General features: G+C 42.2%; 2 protein-coding genes across 7 annotated transcripts in view; one reads left to right on the forward strand and one right to left on the reverse strand.

Moving 5' to 3' along the window:
• The window catches only part of OSBPL3 (oxysterol binding protein like 3), a 208,773-nt gene that overhangs the window by 68,085 nt on the left and 121,238 nt on the right, over positions 1–19,450 (reverse strand). For all 6 annotated transcript variants that reach the window (XM_082845877.1, XM_082845874.1, XM_082845879.1 and 3 more), the window contains 2 exons: positions 1,968–2,084; positions 1,488–1,541 (listed from right to left, as the gene is read on the reverse strand). In XM_082845877.1, the coding sequence (XP_082702003.1) occupies positions 1,488–1,541; positions 1,968–2,084 (171 nt within the window). The remainder of the gene's footprint in view (positions 1–1,487; positions 1,542–1,967; positions 2,085–19,450) is intronic.
• LOC309966597 (alcohol dehydrogenase class-3-like) lies at positions 7,140–8,634 on the forward strand. The gene is given in 3 exon segments (XM_082846798.1): positions 7,140–7,491; positions 7,494–7,595; positions 7,598–8,634. Coding segments are annotated over 3 exon segments (1,119 nt in total). The 5' UTR covers positions 7,140–7,217; the 3' UTR covers positions 8,341–8,634.

Raw genomic sequence — 19,450 nt, forward strand, 5'->3', positions numbered from 1 at the left:
ATCCTTAACACTCTTTCCCTCTACCCTCCCCTTCCACGCCCACTAACAGTAAACATAATAACTACACTTCTCCAGTACTTAGCGTGAACTAGCACGGAGCTTGGTGCTATACACACATCATCCTATTTAACCTGTGAGGGAGGAAACATCTCCCCTTTTACAGACGGGAGACTGAATTACAGAGGATTAAGTAACAAGCAATTTGCACATTGCAAAGTGAGGAAGCAAGGAGGTGAGGAAACTAAAAAGTTAGCCCCATGACTCCTATGACAGTGAATTCACCTGTTAACTTCACCGCCTCCTGCAGAAATAGTTTCCGGTGTCTAAATTCATTTGGAAGTGACTTAAAAAGAGGAGTAGGTTTGTTTTCTACATCTGTGACTCCATTTCTGTTTGGTAAATAGGTTCATTTGTACCATTTTTTAGATTCCACATATAAGCGATATCAGATGATAGTTGTCTTTGTCTGACTTACTTCACTCAATAAGACAATCTCTAGGTCCATCCATGTAGCTGCAAATCGCATTATTTCATTCTTTTTTATGGCTGAGTAATATGGTTACCAAAGGGGAAGGGGGGAATAAATTGGGAGCCTGGGATTGACAATATACACACTACTATATAAAATAGATAACTAATAAGGACCTACTGTATAGCACAGGGAACTCTACTCAATACTCTGTAATGACCCGTATGGGAATGGAATCTAAAAAAGAATGGATATATGTATAACTGATTCACTTTGCTGTACAGCAGAAACTAACACAACATTATAAATCAACTATAATCCAATAAAAATTAATTTTAAAATTTCTTTAAAAGCTGAAGAAACTAAAAAAAAATTTTTTTAAATAAAAATTAAAAGAGGAATAAGGAAGCTAATACAGGCCACTGTGGGTCAGGCACTATGGCACGTTTCTGTATTCGCCCCAACAAGGTGAGCACCGTGAGAGAGGCGAAGAGAGGAAGATGGGAGGAGAGAAGTGCTGGGTGAGAGAGGGACCCCTACGAGGGCAGGACCAGTAGTCATTCCGAGTCCTCAAGGGCTGTCCGCCTGGTGTCCACACACAGGGGAACCTCCCGTCACCTTCACCAAGGGCCTTCTCCACTAAACCCCTCAGTCCCCATAACAGTGGGAGGGACACGCTCTCTGTTTTGTTCCTGTTAGCTCACTGTGAAGAGGTCTCCCCCACCCAGAGAACCCCACAGCACAACCCTAAGACCAGAACCCATGCCTGGATACCCAGTAGGGTGTTGATAGGGGCTCCTGCACCTCTACTTGGTGGGTGAACTGAGCCCACCCAGAACCCAGAGCAGGGACAGCGGGGAGCAGGTACCTCTGTTCCCTGAGAGGGAACCACCACCCCTCCCTGATCTCCAGTTTAGGGAAATGCAATTCTCAAATATGCACAATCTCATCCATGAGCTGACAACCACTAACCCTTTAGAATTCTTCAATAGCATACTGGATTAACAAGACGACTTACATCACTTTGGTTCTTGGCATATTTCAAGATTCCTTTGTCCAGATAGAAGAATCTCTGTGGGGAATAAAGCAGAATTCATTAAGACATTCCCAGGACTTCCCTGGTGGTGCAGTGGTTAAGAATCCGCCTGCCAGTGCGGGGGACACGGTTTTGATCCCTGGTCTGGGAAGATCCCACATGCCACAGAGCAACTAAACCCGCGCGCCTAGGGCCCGTGCTCCGCAACAAGAGAAGCCACCGCAATGAGAAGCCCGCGCACCGCAACAGAGTAGCCCTCGCTCGCCGCAACTAGAGAAAGCCTGCGCGAAGCAACGAAGCCCCAACGCAGCCAATAAAAAAAAAAAAAAAAAAGACATTCCATTTAAACATCCTTCTCTTGGTCTCCATGCTCAACTTCAAATTAAATGTAAGTGCTTAAGAACCGGGTCCTGAGTGGGGAGTGTAGGTGCAAACGAAGGTGCGTCCCAGACCAGTTCTTACCTTGTGCCAGCCTTTCAAGGGCCATTTCCTTTTTTTCAGCAAAAATCCTTTCTGAATTGGTGGCTCCTGGGTGTAATTCATCTCTCCCCTCAGTCCTTCCACCACTTCCCAGCTGTCCTGTTCCAACAAAAGAGTTCAGGCTCAATGGCTATCTTTAAAAAAAATAGTAATGTTAAGAAGCACTCAGACTGGCTGGGTGTGTTGGGGAGAAGAAACTCAAATTTAATTTATGTACGGTTCTTTGACTTTACAGATTTAATGCTATAATTTAGTGGCATCAAATTTTTTGTTGTTGTTGTTTTTGAAAAGCTCTCTCTCAGAAGGGAATGTCTCTGTCTTTTTTGGTGCTTGAACCTTGACAACCACAGCTAAAGGTAAAGACTTTCCTGTAAGTTCTATTTTTGTTCCCTTTGACATCATCAGTAATTCTCACTCACCACTAGACTTCGGTCTGAATTTGAACCCAAAGCTACATACATCAGGATGGAGGCTGGGCAGGAGGGGTAGGGGTGGCTGGGAAAATTGGCTGAAAAGTGTGAGACTGCATGCACGTTGGTAAACACAACACGTTGGTCAAAATGATGATTTAGTCACATTGCCTCCAAATTCTAGGTATTTAAATGTTGGAAATCTTGAAGCATCAAAAAAGGTGGTTCTGCAACAAGTATTTTCAACCTCTTTGCCCAGAAGTTTTGTTTTCTCCTCCTTTCGTTTCACAAACTTTGGTGAGGGGAGGGTGCAATTATTGCTCTACTAAGCTGTTTGCAATTTTGAGGTACAAGTAGTTATTACTATAAATCTTCCACTGTTAGCTATTTGGGTTATTTCAAGTAATTGACTAGAAAAGAATTTTAAAAGGAATACTAAAGAAAAACACTAAAAATTTATTTTTAAATGCTTGAAAATGCACATACCATTGCAAAATTACCCCCAGATAGACCAAAACTGACAACACTTCAGCTGGTTTTTATTTATTATTATTTTTACATTTTTTGTTGGGATATAACATACATGAAATGCGCAAATCTTAAGACTGTAACTTGAAGAATTTATATACCTATACCTACCATCCAGATCAGAGAGAAAACTTTTCCAACACAGGATAATTACGTTTTGACAAACATGTCTTTCCCCTCCTCGGGTTTACTGAGATATTACTGGCAAATAACATATGTAGGTTTAAGATGTACAATGTGATGATTTGATACACCTCTATTCCCTCACAGAATATACTATTTTTTGTGTGTGTGATGATAACATTTAAGATCTACTCTCTTACCAGCTTTCAAGTATATAACATTGTTAATTATAGTCACCATGCTATACATTAGAGCCCCAGAGCTTATTCATCTTACAGCTGGAAATTTGTACCATTCGACCAATATTCTCTCCATTTCCCCCACCTTCTGCCCCTGGTAGCCACCATTCTACTCTCTCCTTCTATGAGTTTGGCTTCTTTAGATCTGAATATAAGTGAGAACATACAGTATTTATCTTTCTCTGTCTGATTTGTTTCACTTAGCATAATATCCTCAAGATCCATCCATGTTGTCACAAAAGGCAGGATTTCTTTTTTATGGCTGAATAATATTCCATTGTGTATATGTATATATATATGGAATATATGGAATCTTATATTTCCAGGGGATACATATACATCTTACATTTTCTTTATCCATTCACCCATCCAATGGGCACTTGGATTGTTTCCATGTTGTGGCTATTGCAGATAATGCTACAACGAAAACTGGGGTGCGGATCTCTCAAGAGACAAACATGTCATCTGGGCTAAATTTCACGTTGAATAACTTGCTCTTAGTCAAATCTCCAGCCTGCAGTAAGTGGTACAGGCAGAGGCCAGAGGGGCTGGGAGATGGACCTTAATAACCTGGGAGCAGAAGCAATTAGACCCAAGTCCCAGGCAGCAGACGGTCTAATGGGGAGGGCATGGAACCACAGAGAGTCCTGGGTGCTCTGGCTCGGTGTCTGTGTTGTCCTCAAGTTCAATATGTGGAAAACACCTGGTAGCAAGACCATTTTCCTACCTTGTGGCTGAACACTTTGTATAACCATCCTTACAGATCTGCCTTATGTCTGATTGCACCTTACTCTCAATAAGGCTTAAGGTACATCCCAGAGTTCTCAAACATAGCACTGGTTGAAATCTGGAGTTGTAAAAGTTGAATTCTTCAATGGAAAAACCAAAGCTTAGATTCAGCTTCTAAATTAGAGGACTTTTTCAAAAAGGTAAAAATGTCAAACGAGATTCTTTGTAGCAATGATTACCAATTATTCAGTCACTTAATTGCATCCAGACAATAAATGGAGAATGCATAATATTAAGTGATGGGAAGCCCCACACACACAAAAATTCTGCTCACATTTATTTCAGCTCAAAAAAACCAGTCCTCAAAAAGTGTCTTGCTTGTCAAGATTTTACTGAATCGTTAAAATCATCAAGTTAAAAATTTCACCTCCTCCAGGAAGCTTCTTCAGAGGAAAGTACTATTTCATCCCAGAGACTCCATCAGTATTTCATCTCACCTTCTGCTTATGATTGTATATGTGAGGTTTTACCATCCCAGGACTGGATAATAGACACCTTGAGGCTCTAAAGTGTCTGTTCACTTCTGATTTCCTCAATGTGCCTAACGTGTTATCCTGTGACTAGTATGCATCTGATTGACAAACGGATAAACTTGGTCCTGGAATAAGGCTGCAAACAGATTTATGTTCTTGGAATATCATTCACTGGCTTGCATTTGAAGTATGCCCAATATCTTTGGGCTAAATGACTATTTACAAATCAAATACAGCACATTCACACTTGTGAAAGGAGGTGTATGTGTGTTATCACTGTTAAATGAAAATCTAAGGCTTGAAATCTTCTAAAAAGTACTCTAAGAAAATCAAGCCCTTTTGATTTGTTTAAGACTCCCAAGCAAAAGGCAACAGGCAGAGTGCTAATACTAGACCATCGTGCACATCTGCTGAAGACATTCAATTGTGCAAAATGCAAATGCCAAGAGGGATTAGACGTTATTGCATACTTTACAAAACTGAAAAACAAATGGAATGAGATCACACCTATAGTTTAAAGGATAACAAGGCTTAAATCTCAAAAATGTTTCAAGGATTCGCGTTAGAACTAGATTTCTCCTGAACTCTTGAGACACAGTATATGCCTACCAATGAGCCAATGTGGAGGGCAAGGGATTAGACTGGGTTTCTTGGCTCTTAAGGTAAATAAGTCAAACAGGGTTTGCACTTATTACTACGAAATATCATCTTTTTTCCCTCACTTTATCTTCTATCTGGGCTCAGAACTTGAAACTCTTACGAGGTTGGAAGAGCCAGATTTGAAGAATTTAAGAAAGTGAAGGCTCTCCTTGACTGAGAAAGAAAGCACTGCAGCCAACTCCTTTTCTGGCTCAACATCCAAATCCTCCCCCTCCCAACTTCCTTATCTGTCACCGTCCTTGAGTCATGAGGCTGAAACCTAAGAGCCAGCATCCAGCCAGTGGTTCTCAGTGGGTACTCTTCTCTCAGGCTGTGAAACCCTGGGGGCACTTTTAGTTGTCACAGTGATGGGGTGGGGGGTTGGTCTCTGGCATCTAATGGCTGGGGACCAGGAATGTTAGATGTCCTGAAATGTCTCAGTCTTGCACAATAAAGAAGTTGTCCCACATCCACAAGATTTTCCAAAGTGCCAAGAGACATTTTCATAGATGAAACCCGTTTATAATTATTCGAGCACAGAACTTAACTCTGTTTCATGTACTTACCAAAGTATTTTTGCATGGTTTTTAACACACTCTGAATTCTTGGGAATGCAACTACTGAATAATTGAGATAAGACTGTACTTCCTCCTGTTTGGGACTTTAGCAAGAGTCACCCACCATTTTGCAGAATCGTGTCACTGAAGCCCGTGCCACTTGCGGTACGTGAGTTATTAACACATCTCTATGGGTCTGCATTAGTAGCCGTCACCCACATATAGGTGTATCTGACCACTTCGTTATGTCCTCTGGTATAGTCATGTCTGGGCTTTTACATATTATAATGTATACTTTAACCACTTCTCTGAAGTTTCCTTTATTCACAGTAAAGTGTTATGTTGATATTTTCAAAATTATGTGGGCAATTATATTAAATTAATAATGAATTTCATTTGAGGAGAGTAAAGCCTTCACTGAAATACTGGTCATAAAAAGGGGACATTGGTATGATGGAGTTAAGAACCACTGCTGATCCCGACACCAATTCTGTGAGAAGGAATGCCAGACCAGGACACGATATAGTGAAATCACTTTGAAACTGTAAGGGCTTGATTATTATAAGTCAGTCCTGATGGTTTCATCTTCAAAATGCGTATCTTCCATGTCCCTTCTCCTCTGTTTCCCCGCCACCACCCGCCAATCTCATCAAACCTGATTTCCCAAGACTCCCCACTTCTACAATCATTTATGGGACCTCACTAGGTCCTACTCTCCATGCAGTGTAAAAATGAATACAACATAATATTTGTCATTTCCACTGCTGTGGTTTACTTGTATTTTTCCAAGCTCCCAGAATCTTCTCTTGTTCTTTTCCAACCGTACAAATGCTTCAAGATTTTAGTTCAGTTTTCTCTTTCCATGAAATTCCTAAGTTACCCAAACGACATCCATCATGTATTCCTGTAAATGATAGTAGTATTGCTGTCCATTACCAGGTAGTTTAGTATTTTATAATTTTTTTTTCCATTTTTATCCCCAGTGCTCTTCTGTCCCCAAACAGTTGTAGGGGCCATCTTTTTAAGTTGTTTAGAACCCCAGCAAAGAACTGAGTATATAGTAAGAAAGAAAATAATTCTCCTGGGTTTATATTAATTGTTGGGGTCTCAAACAAAGAACATAGATTAAGGTCTCAAACCAAGTAAATGGCACTGGATGGTTGGTCAACAAGGAGATATTAAAATGTATCCACACTTCTAGGCAGGCTGCCATTCAAAACACAAAAGAATAGTGCCTCAGGAAACACTATCCAGTGGGGTAGATTGAAACAATATATAAATACAAAAATATAAACAACAAAAAGATAAAATGATTGAATACTTTCTAGCCCCACGAAAGCAGGAACCTTTTCTGTCTTGTTCACTACTTAATAGTGCATAGTATATGAAAGTGGTTAAGAATAAATCCTGGGATCTTTCATTGCGGTGGGGCCCCTCCCGAGTCCTCACTTCGCACTGACCGGAATCCGAGGAGATGGCGAGCCAGGTCATCAAATGCAAGGCTGCAGTTGCCTGGGAGGCTAGAAAGCCTCTCTCCATAGAGGAGATAGAGGTGGCACCCCCAAAGGCTCATGAAGTTCGAATTAAGATTATTGCCACTGCAGTTTGCCACACGGACGCCTATACCCTGAGTGGGGCTGATCCTGAAGGGAGTTTTCCAGTGATCTTGGGACATGAAGGTGTGGGAATTGTGGAAAGTGTTGGTGAAGGAGTTACTAAGCTGAAGGCAGGTGATACTGTCATCGACTTTACATCCCACAGTGTGGAGAGTGCAAATTCTGTCTAAATCCTAAAACGAACTTTTGCCAGAAGGTAAGAGTCACTCAAGGGAAAGGATTCATGCCAGATGGCACTAGAGATTTACTTGTAAAGGAAAGACAATTTTACATTACACGGGAACCAGCACATTTTCTGAATACACAGTTGTGGCTGATATCTCTGTTGCTAAAATTGACCCTTTAGCCCCTTTGGATAAAGACTGCCTTCTGGGTTGTGGCATTTCAACTGGTTATGGTGCTGCTGTGAACACTGCCAAGGTGGAGCCTGGCTCTACTTGTGCCGTCTTTGGCCTGGGAGGAGTTGGATTGGCAGTTATCATGGGCTGTAAGGTGGCTGGTGCATCCCGGATCATTGGTGTGGACATCAATAAAGATAAATTCACAAGGGCTAAGGAGTTCGGGGCCTCTGAGTGTACTAACCGCCAGGACTTCAGTAAACCTATCCAGGAAGTGCTCGTTGAGATGACTGATGGGGGAGTGGACTGTTCCTTTGAGTGTATTGGTAACCTGAAAGTCATGAGAGCAGCGCTGGAGGCCTGCCACAAAGGCTGGGGCGTCAGCGTGGTGGTTGGAGTAGCTGCCTCAGGTGAAGAAGTTACCACTCGTCCATTCCTGCTGGTAACAGGCCGCACGTGGAAAGGCACTGCCTTTGGAGGATGGAAGAGTGTAGAACGCATTCCAAAGTTGGTGTCCGAATATATGTCCAAAAAAATAAAGATTGATGAATTTGTGACTCACAATTTGCCTTTTGACCAAATTAACGAAGCCTTTGAACTGATGCATGCAGGAAAGAGCATCCGAACTGTTGTAAAGCTTTAAATTCAAAACAGAAAAATTCTTCCATCCTTGTAACTAAGTCTTGTGGTCTGATTGGAGCAGCCAGACAAGCAGGAAGGAGGTCTTTCAAGTTCACAGCTTCTTAGACCTTCATTAACTGACTCTGGGGAATAATGTTTTGTGTATAAATTCATAAATGTCTAATCAAGGACAAGGCTAATACTGTCATAGGTCTGTTTTCTGGACTCTTCTTCACATAAATAATTGCTGGCTCATTAAGGAATATTTTTAACATAATAAAAGGAATTTCTGCAAAAAAAAAAAAAAAAGAATAAATCCTGGGCTTCCCTGGTGGCTCAGTGGTTGAGAATCTGCCTGCCAATGCAGGGAACATGGGTTCGAACCCTGGTCTGGGAAGATCCCACATGCCGCGAAGCAACTAAGCCCGTGCACCATAACTACTGAGCCTGCGCTCTAGAGCCTTTGAGCCACAGCTACTGAAGCCCGTGCACCTAGAGCCCGTGCTCCGCAACAAGAGAAGCCACCGCAGTGAGAGGCCTGCTCACGGCAATGAAGAGTAGCCCCTGCTCGCCACAACTAGAGAAAACCCTCGTGCAGCAACGAAGACACAACACAGCCAAAAATAAATAATAAGTAAAATAAATAAATTTTTTTAAAAAAGAATAAATCTTAAGAGTTCTCATCACATGGAAGAAAAAATTTGTTTCTATTTCTCTAATTTTGAATCTATCTGAGATGATGGATGTTCACTAAACTTATTGTGATGATAATTTCATGACGTATATAAGTCAAATCATTATGCTGTACACCTTAAACTTACACAGTGCTGTATGTCAATTATATCTCAATAAAACTGGAGGGAAAAAAATGGTCCATGATAGATATGAATAAATATGTTGACCAAACTAATGAAGCAATTACAATAGCTAACATTATTAATAATGTTACTACTTATCATCTATCAGGAAGTGTTCTAAACACCACGTGTACATTGTTGCGCTTAATGTTTTCACAATCTTGCAAGGTTGGATTTATTAGTATATTTTTTAAATGTCTTTATCGCACCTTCATTTTTTTTTTTTACATTTTTAAAACTAATAGACTATTTTTAGAGCACTTTTAGGTTTATAGGAAAATTGAAATTACAAGAAGTTCCATACACTTCCTCTCTCGCCACACACAGTTTTCTGTTATTAACATCTTGCACTGATGTGGCACATTTTTTAAAAAATAGATGAACCAATATGATACATCATTATTAACTGAAGTCCATAGTTTACACTAGGGAGTCACTCTTTGTGGTTTACAGTTCTATGAGTTTTGCCAAATGCATAATGTCACATAGCCACCATTTCAATAACATACAAAATAGTTTCACTTCCCTAAAAATACTCCTCCCTTAACTTTCATCCCCTCTCAGTCTTCCTGGAAACCAGTATTTTTGGAATGTGGAAACCAAGGAAGAGAGAATAGGTAACTTTCCCCATGCTATAAAGTCACCTGACTACAAAATCGATATTTTCAATCATTCTGCTACCTATTACAGCACATTGCATATTCTACTGTAATTTAAATATGTACATTCTGATGATGAACAAAGAGTAAATGCCATGGGGCAGGGGGACGGGGGTGGCTAAGCTCAAGATCAGAAGCCATCTGAAGGAGTCAAGAAGCCCTGCCCTACAGATAGAGGCAAGCAAGGCTGGGATCCTGAGCACAGCTGCCACGTCTCCCATCCTGCATCCCCCGGAACTGGGGCGGGAAATCAGCCTGTGCATTTTAATGCTGCCAAGTCTTTGCTCATTCGCTGTCTTACATCTGGAACATCTGCCCCACCTACTTCTCAGCCTGGTGAATTCTCACCTAGTCCCACACCACCTCCTCCTTGGGGCAGAAATTCTCTCCCTCCTCAGCACTTGCAGACCTCACTTGCACTCTCTGTCTCCCCAGCTAGAAGGTGGGTACCGTGAGGACAGAGACTGAGGCTGATTTCTTATCACCTCACTACCTGTGACATAGGCGCCCTAAATAAATATTTGCTGAACGAATAAGTCTGAGGAGCAAGAGGCTATAAAAAAGGGCCTCACAGAGCCCTTGGGGTCAGGGACTTTAATAATATGCGCTGGATTGGAGTGAACTGGTACTCAGGACAGAAGAAAGCAGAGATGTCACTTTCTCTCGTCTAAAGGCACCGGGTGGCAGGAAGTGGCTTCTACTATGCTTCACATACCAGTGACCCAGAAGGAGGACATGCACCCTGAGCTGAGCGCCCTGAGAAACACAGTGCAAGTGGACCTGGGCCCAGGGGAGATCAGGCCCTGCTGACTTAGCCCAACACAGCTGGGCTGATATCTGCCCTGGGGGCGTCAGGCTTAAAGCTCCCCATGAATATCAGGTGGAGAGAGAAACAGGACAGGGTAGGGGGAAGCGGCTTCTAAAGGTCTTTGCTTGAGTTTAACTGAAGACAGTCTGGCGCTGTCATCTGGCATTAAATTCAGTCTGTTTCACTGAACATCTAAAAGTGCCAAATATAGAAAGCTGCTTTGTGGTGGGAAAGGCAACGAAGGATTTATTCATGCTCATGAGCTGGCAAAGTTCATTTCCATATTGCTGAGTGCACAAACTGAAAGCGCTTCCCTCCAGTACAGCTGTTTCCACAGCATACATCTCCTCTGCACCTTTCAAATGCTGGGTTCTCAGTCACTGCCCTTACAGTGGTGTCAGAAATAGAAAACGATTTAAAACTTTAAATTCTTCCTGCAGCTGAAGAGTGTCGTGAACGGAAGTTTTGTGGTTGCCTCTGTCTGCCATGACTGGAAAGTGGGCTGTTCTGATTATTTATTTAGTCTGTTTATCAGGCTTTTAAAAGTCACAAGGCAATCCCCAGCATTAAACCACATGGAACACGATTTAACATGACTTTAAAGGCATGTGTAATCTTCTAAAGCCTCAGGATCATCAATGTCATCTTTTATGACTGTATTAGAAACACATGGAAATGCTTGCCAACAGATTTCCAGTTAATATAACGATAGCTTTAACTGATGTCAGACCAATTCTGGACTTATATTTCAATCACTGACACTTGGAGTTGTTGCTTCTTGTCAATTGTTTCTTCCTCAACTCAGAGTTTTTGAACACCAACAAACCTGATAGAAAGAAAAATGAAAAGAATAGAGTGGGGGTGGGGTGGATATGCAATCTAACGCAGTGCTTCTCAACTGTAACGTACCAATCACTGAAGATTTTGTCAAAACACAGAGTTCAGGTTCGTAGGGCTGGGGCGAGGCCTGGGCTTCTGCACCTGCACAGGTGAGGCTGCTGCTTTTGCTGGACCACAGAACCACTCCAAGCAGCCACACTCTAGGAGACCAGCCTGCCTTGAAGAACTGGGATTTGACTCAGTAGGCTCTGAGGGTAAAACCAGGGCCAGTGGGTGAGAATTATAAGGCCCTGGACTCCACCTCTGCATAAAGGATGATTGTCTGATAATAGTCAGTGCTATGAAAAATAACAGAAACGACAAGGGCTATGAACGAGTATGTTCCCTAGTCACTGGGGAACTCTGTGAGAGGCTGGCATAGGTGCTGCAGAGGGATTCCTAGATTAGGAAGGAGGTCAGGATAAATGAGCTTGAGCTCCCTTCTAAATCTTATATCATAACCTCATGTCTATTAACTGGATATAAAGTCTCAGTTATGCGAGGTAAGTTCTAGAGATTTGCTTACGACATTGTGCCAGCAGTTAACAATACTATTGTATTGTGCACTTAAAAATTTGTTAAGATAGATCTCATGTTAAGTGTTATCATAATAAAAATAAATAAAATGAAATAAAAGAAAATAAAATATTGGCTGATAAAGTCTCCCCCAAAACAAATTAAAAATGAGTAGTATTGGGCTTCCCTGGTGGCGCAGTGGTTGAGAGTCCACCTGCCGATGCAGGGCACATGGGTTCGTGCCCACGTCCGGGAGGATTCCATATGCCGCGGAGCGGCTGGGCCCGTGAGCCATGGCCGCTGAGCCTGCGCGTCCGGAGCCTGTGCTCCGCAACGGGAGAGGCCACGACAGTGAGAGGCCTGCGTACCGCAAAAAAAAAAATAAATAAAAAATAGGGCTTCCCTGGTGGTGCAGTGGTTGAGAGTCCACCTGCCGATGCAGGGCACATGGGTTCGTGCCCAGGTCCGGGAAGATCCCACGTGCCGCAGAGCGGCTGGGCCCATGAGCCATAGCCGCTGGGCCTGCGCGTCCAGAGCCTGTGCTCTGCAACGGGAGAGGCCACAACAGTGAGAGGCCCACATACCGCTAAAAAAAATAAAAATAAAAAATAAATAAAAAATAAACATTCTTATCCTTGATCCAAATCATCAGTGACTTTCTTTCACCTCTCTATAAGAATAACTGGTTCTCATCATGAGAACCTAGCAACAGATTAAGATCCCGGAGAGCCTCATGAATCAAAAAAGGAATGGCTTTTGTGTTATGTAGGTTATATTCTAGTTATAACTGAGCTTCTATTTAACAGGGTAGTCTCTAACTCAAAGGTCTAAGGCTTAGCACCATATAGGTACTGGAGATGCAAAGATGTGAAACCAAATGCTGGCCTTCAAACAGTTAACGTACATTAAAAATAGAGACACCACACGGTTGAAAACTCGTAAATGCCGGATGCGAGTCTCACATAAACCTGCTACAGACTCCTGTTCCAGGGCAGGCACAATCTCACATAGGGCTGGGTCCACCTTAGTGAAATGACTTGAACTGGGATATGAAGAAAAACTGACACAGTGTGAGAAAGCAGGGCTTCTGAGGCTACCCTGACAAACTACCACAGCGCTGGTGACTTAAAGCAACAGAAATTTATCCTCTAACAGTTCTGGAAGCCAGAAGTCCAAAATTAAGGCATTAGCAGAGCTATGCTCCCTCCAGAGACTCTAAGGGAGAATGTGTTTGTCTTAACTTGGGTTGCTGTAACAAATACCACAGACTGGGAGGGTAGTCCAAGATAAAGGTGCTGGTAGATTCGGTTCCTGGTGAGAACCCGCTCCCTGACCTGTAAACAGCTGCCTTCCCGCTGTCTGCTCTTCCTCCATGCCTAAGAGCGAGAAGCTCTGTCGTCTGTCCTCTTCTCATAAGGGCATTCATCCCAGGATGAAGGCACCATCCTCATGACCTCATCTGAACCTAACTATCCCCCAGAGGCCCCACCTCTAAATGGCATCATATTGGGGGTCAGGGCTTCAACATAGGAACTGGGGTGGGGCGGGCACAGACACAAACAGTCGGTCTATAATAGCATTCCTTGCCCCTTCCGGTTTCTGGTGGCCTTGGCGTTCCTTGGCTTGTGTTCCCATCACCCAGATCTCTGCCTCCGTCTTCACACACATCACCTTCTCCTCCGTGTCTGTCTTCTCTCTGTGTGTTTCTTATAAGGACACCGGTCACTGAACTTGGGGCTGACCCGGCTAATCCAGGACGTTCTCCTCATCTCAAGATTCTTAAATTTATTACATCTTTTACCAAATAAGGTAACCTTCACAGGTTCCAAGGACTAGGATGTAGATATATCTTTGGGGGTGGGGGGACAATTCAGCCTACTACACAGGGCAAGAGGGACCACTAGGCCAGAGACTGCCAGGAAATCGACTCATCTGGAGTGAGAATAGAGAGGAGGTGATTTTGGTTGTGGTGGGAGCTTGTGTAGAGGTGCAGAGGGAGACACAGCTGGACTCGATGGTAGGGCCAGGGTGCAGGGGACCTTAGAGAGATGTCAGATTATTCCAGGGAAGTCTCCTGTTTTGCCTAGGTCCTACTTACACTGTCACTTCTCAGCCTTTAGTATCAATATTTTAATAGCATCACATCACTTAAGTAGACTCAGACTTTCCCCTCCCTGGGAAAGAACTGTTGAGTCCCTTTGTTCACATTTGCATCTATAGCTCCTAGAAAAACATCTAGTAACTGCAAAGCTAGTAAGCTGTGCTCTCAACAAAAGCATCTGAATCGGTTCTGCCTTCCTGTATCCTGCACTATGGCCAATGCCAACCGTGAATAAATACGCTGATTCTCTTAAGGTATCCATGTAGTTTCTATCAAACTAGTGTTTCTAAAACCCACCAAAATATATTTGCTATGTGTGTTATTCTGGAATTGCAGAACAGTTTGGATGGATCAGTAACTTCCAGAAGTGTTTTAAGAGTTTGGTTTCTTGTGCCCTTCAGAGTGTGGAAGGCAGCTGTCATTTGTAGACATGCAAAGCGACAAGCAAACCCTGACAATTCAAATACATCATTTTAGCTGAAGTTTTCATTTCTTCCTGTATCAAATGTTTGTTTTTTTCTTTACAAGACTTACTCAGAGTAGAAATATATTGAGAATTGAGAGCTGGGTCTTTGCCCTTCCTACTTTCAGTGCATAATGTCACAACCATAGGTGTGACCAAAAGGTAGGCAATAAGGAGAAATAAAAACCTCAGAAGGGGGGGGGATCTGAAAAACTAAGATGGAACTATATAGTTAATTATTTTTCTCTGTTGGAGCCACGAGAAAAGTAACAGCTCTGGACAAACAGACCTGGGGGATCCTTATGGCTGCTTCCCTCATCTGTGTTACTCTTGCCCCTGCATTCACAGAGTGTTGGCTTCTGGTGGTGTGTTTAAACAACAATCATTTGTACATAGGGCACGTGGAACTTGAATTAACTTCTAAAGAAGCTTTCTAGCATCTAAAGAAACCTAGTGTTCTTCAAATAGATGGCTGCCTGACCCTCTACCACTTCTTAGCTGTGTGACTCTAAACCGGCAGTTAATTGGGCCCTGTTTTCTTTCTGAAGTGTAGAAAAAATACAGACCTCGTTGGATTGTTTTGAGACTCCAAAGGAGAGTAGGACAGGATCTTACGAGCTGCAAAGGTGCTATCAGATGCTTGTTAACTTCTAGAGTCCCTTGCTGACTCTTTTCAGAGCAGCCTACACAGAAGCCAAGCCGTCTGCCTCTGCATAGGATGAAACAGGGAAGCAGTCACCATGTGGTACTGCTTGAGGGTTCCTGGGACTCCTGCTTCTCGAAGGTGAATGGCTTATGTGTCAAACACTTACATAACACTACATGCTGGCTCTCTTCTAACTGAAGCAACTGTCACAACCTTATGTGACACAAGGCACAGGGGGATTAAGGACCTTGCTCAAGGTCAAACAGCTTATAAACAGCCCAAGATTTAAACTCAGGCTATCTGGCTCTCAAGCAACTTCATGCGTGACCATCATAGAACAATGTGACACAGTCACGCCATTCCCAAGCCACTCTTCCTTGACGGGTCTTTATCGTGGTGTTTATTCAGCCCATACTTACAAAAGGCAGCTGGTAAATCTCAGTGTCTAAAGACACAATGAATTAAAAGAAATAAAGGGAACTACATATTTTCAATACCCAGAGAGCTGAAATTATAAACACCTGAACATTATAGCGTTAATTCACTCTTTCTGGCACATTCTCTCCCATTCAACTCCTGTGTCTTATGGGTTCTGGCAGCAAGCCCAGCCACCCTGGGCTCCCTGGAGTACAGCATAATCTAAGAGTCTGCATAAATAAATTCTCATCAGGTGACCCCGGGAGAGCTCAAAGGCCACCTCAGATTGCCCCAGGGACAAGAGGGTGACAAGAATAAATTGCATAATTGTATGGAGACTTACATAGCAATAGATCTCTCCATTTCAAATCCCCTGCAGTAATGAGAGAAGCACTTGTTAATTATTTTGGAAGGATTCAGTTCCAGATTTCTGACTTACACAGCAAATTAAAAAAAAGAACGGAAGCCATGCTCTCTTTACAATCCACAGTCTTCCCAATCAAAGTTGATTTCTTATTTGTAGTGATGTGTTCAGCTGTCCTATCCTCTTAGTAGCTTCACATCTCCCTGCTCATGGTCTCTTACTAATAGGTTCTCAATGGATATTGGTTGAAGAAATAAAAATTAGGGCATATAGAACTCTTTCAAAAAAGGCAAAACCTATTCATTCATCTCTAGCACAGTCTGGCTTCTGAAATGCGTTACTTTGAAAGTTCTAGGAAGGAAATGTAAGGGGCAGTGGGAAAAAGACAAGAGGAAATTACTCATAGTTTACAGGTATTGAAATAGCAATTCTCTCTCCCACTTAGACATCCCTTAACCTACTTAATATATGTATAGAGCTTTGTGAATTGCAGTCTTTCTACCTAGCAACCACATGCTTATTCATTCATTCATTTAATCCACACTTACCGAATGTCTACCATGTGCAGCCCAGGTACTCTGTATTTATTATTTCATTTAGTTTGCAAAAGGAAGCAAAATTATCTACATTTCACAGCTGAAGAACCAAGCCTAAGAGGTTTTCTACAACATGGCAAGGTCGTCCAGTTAGCAAAAAGCAGAGCCAGTGTGAATACAGGTCAGTTAAAACGAAGACAGTCATTACTTCTGTTCCATACTGTCCAACAGAGCAGTCTGTCTGGAGACCCCAGGTTTAGGAAGTATTTAGGGATTTCATCATTTTCCAGGAAAAACTCAAATGGAGAGGTCTTTGTTCATTTTTTGAAATCCTCATATGTCTGTCTCCGGAGTGAGGAAGCTGGGGAATTTGTGGCTTTTTGCTCTCATTCTCCACATGTACCTGCCCATGCATTTCAACCTGCCCTCGATAGAGGGGTATTTGCTGCTGGTGTGCAGCAAACTCAGCCCAGTAATTTGCATCTGCCACGTGCAAAGCCCCGTGCCAGTGCCATGAGAGCTCAAAAGATGTGTAAATAGGACCAGGACTCAAAGAACCACACACTCTTTCAAACCAATGAATTAATCAAAAGAGAGGAGAGAACAGGGCTGTGTTAGGCATGGCATTAGCCAAACTGAAGGTTCCCAAACAGAACATTTGTGAAGGCCTCTCTCAACTCCTGTCTGGTGCCTGGCAGAACTGGGGTACCCTCTTCCTCTGTTCTTATTTTCTCATGAACGGACTTAAACCAGACTTTCATGCCCACCACTCCAAGGAAACCACTTGGCAATGCCACCAGTGACCTCCACAACCAACTGGTCATTCTCAGCTTCACTTTACTTGACCTATCAAGCAGCCACTTAAAACTAAAGTATTGCAATTCACATAGACTGCATGTATGTTGGAAATGATCTACAGAGAGCATATATTATTTTTTATAAAAATTATTTTTAAAGGGCTAAAGCAATAGATGAAGATTCTTTTCAAGAAAATCGCAAAATTCAGAAGGGCAGAACAGTTTCATATGATTTAATCTAGCTAAAGGGGATAGCTGAGCCAAAGCCTGGGATGGGGAAGAAAAGTGAAGCAAAGACTGACTTAGAACACTACAAGGAATGGGGTGTGATGAAGACAGTCAGAAGGGACCAACAACCTATTCTCTGTGTAAGCTGGGTTCCTTTAGTTGGAGATATCCTGCAAGGAGAATAGATTCCTATCCAGTAAAGGTGCTATATCTAAAGGATGGTCTATTTCAAAGAGATCTACTTCTTGTGCAGAGTATCAGTGTTCTTGAAACAAGGACATCTCACTTCTGGCTCCAGAATTTGCCGAAGTAAAGGGAGCTCATCAGTAATTGTTTCTTAAATTTACAGAGGACCTTTCTCCAATGAGCTTCAATGGCTTTTAGCCAGTGAAAATACTAAATTTTCTCTCACGACGTCCCTGCAAAGGAAGTAGAAAATGGAGAACTGAGGTGAACTTCACTTGCCAGAAGTTCCTCCAACAGCAGAATATAAAGACTGTAGCAGCTTTCTCTTTATTTCAGCCCTCTAATATCACTAAGGGGTGACAAATGTGGCACCCATGCTGTCACTCACCCTGTGTATGCCCATGAGCCGTTACTGAAAACATGGCACTCTTTCCCACTGAACCCAGACTCAACTGCAGAATCCTTCTCAACACAATGCTCTAAGCAGCTACTACCAATAGATAAGTGAATGCATGGGGAAAGGACATACAAGGACACTCATGCAAAGACAAAACCCAGCAGAACAGAATGGGATAAGAATTTAACGCCTGGGACTTCCCTGGTGGTGCAGTGGATAAGACTCCGCACCCCCAACGCAGGGGGTCTGGATTCAATCCCTGGTCAGGGAACTAGATCCCACATGCATCCTGCAACTAAGTGTTTGTATGTCACAACTAAGGAGCCCAAGTGCCGCAACTAAGGAGCCAGTGAGCCGCAACTAAGGAGCCCACGTGCCACAACTGAGGAGATGCAAGCCGCAACTAAGATCTCACACAACAAAACAAACAAACAAACAAACAAATAAATAAACGAATTTAACACTTTTTCCACTTGCTTTAGGTACAGGTTATGTCCTATGTTCAAGATATCAAATGTAGCTCATATAGTAAACATTCTGTTACATTCTTCCCTAAAAGTACTTTGTTAATATGTATAAAGTAAGATACATTTTAAAGTATACATTCATATATACATTGTATAGTTTTGTGGACCTTTGTACAACACTAACAAGGTATGGGTTGGTACACGTATGATGCCTGCCAAAGTTTCTGGGGGCAAAAAGTACACCTACTCACTATGAAAATTTAGGTTCTCCACATATAGGAATGAAATTCAAATTAATGTTAACTATAATAATAAAAATAAATGTTAATATTAACTCAGCACATACTATGAGTCTGACCCTACATTAAATGCTTTAATTCTAATCCTCACAATAATCGTATGAGAAAAGAACTATTATTATTCCAATTTTATTGATGAGAAAACTGAGGCTTAGAGAGTTTAAGGTTACAGAATTATTGAGTGGAAGCAAGGTTGGAGAGTTCAAGCTCTAATCACTAGGCATACCTTCCTCCTAAAATTATCTTGATAAAATTATATTTAAAGGCTGTTTCCACATTGACAAAATGAGGCATAGTATATTTAAAATTTCAAAAGCCCTAGTATTTAAGTTAAAAGATGACAGCACCCTTCTTGGGTTTTCAAGGCTGTAAGGTGTAAACTTTGTCTTACGTTCAATTTGTAGAAATGAAAAACACAGATCACACTTAACACCCAGGTCTCATCATTTTGTCCATTAAGGAAGCAAGCTCTTCTAACACAGATATTTGGAAAGGGGAGTATCCACACATAA

The sequence above is a fragment of the Leucopleurus acutus genome (genome assembly GCF_964270905.1).
Source record: "Leucopleurus acutus genome assembly, chromosome: 9".
NCBI classification, from domain to species: Eukaryota; Metazoa; Chordata; class Mammalia; order Artiodactyla; family Delphinidae; genus Leucopleurus; species Leucopleurus acutus.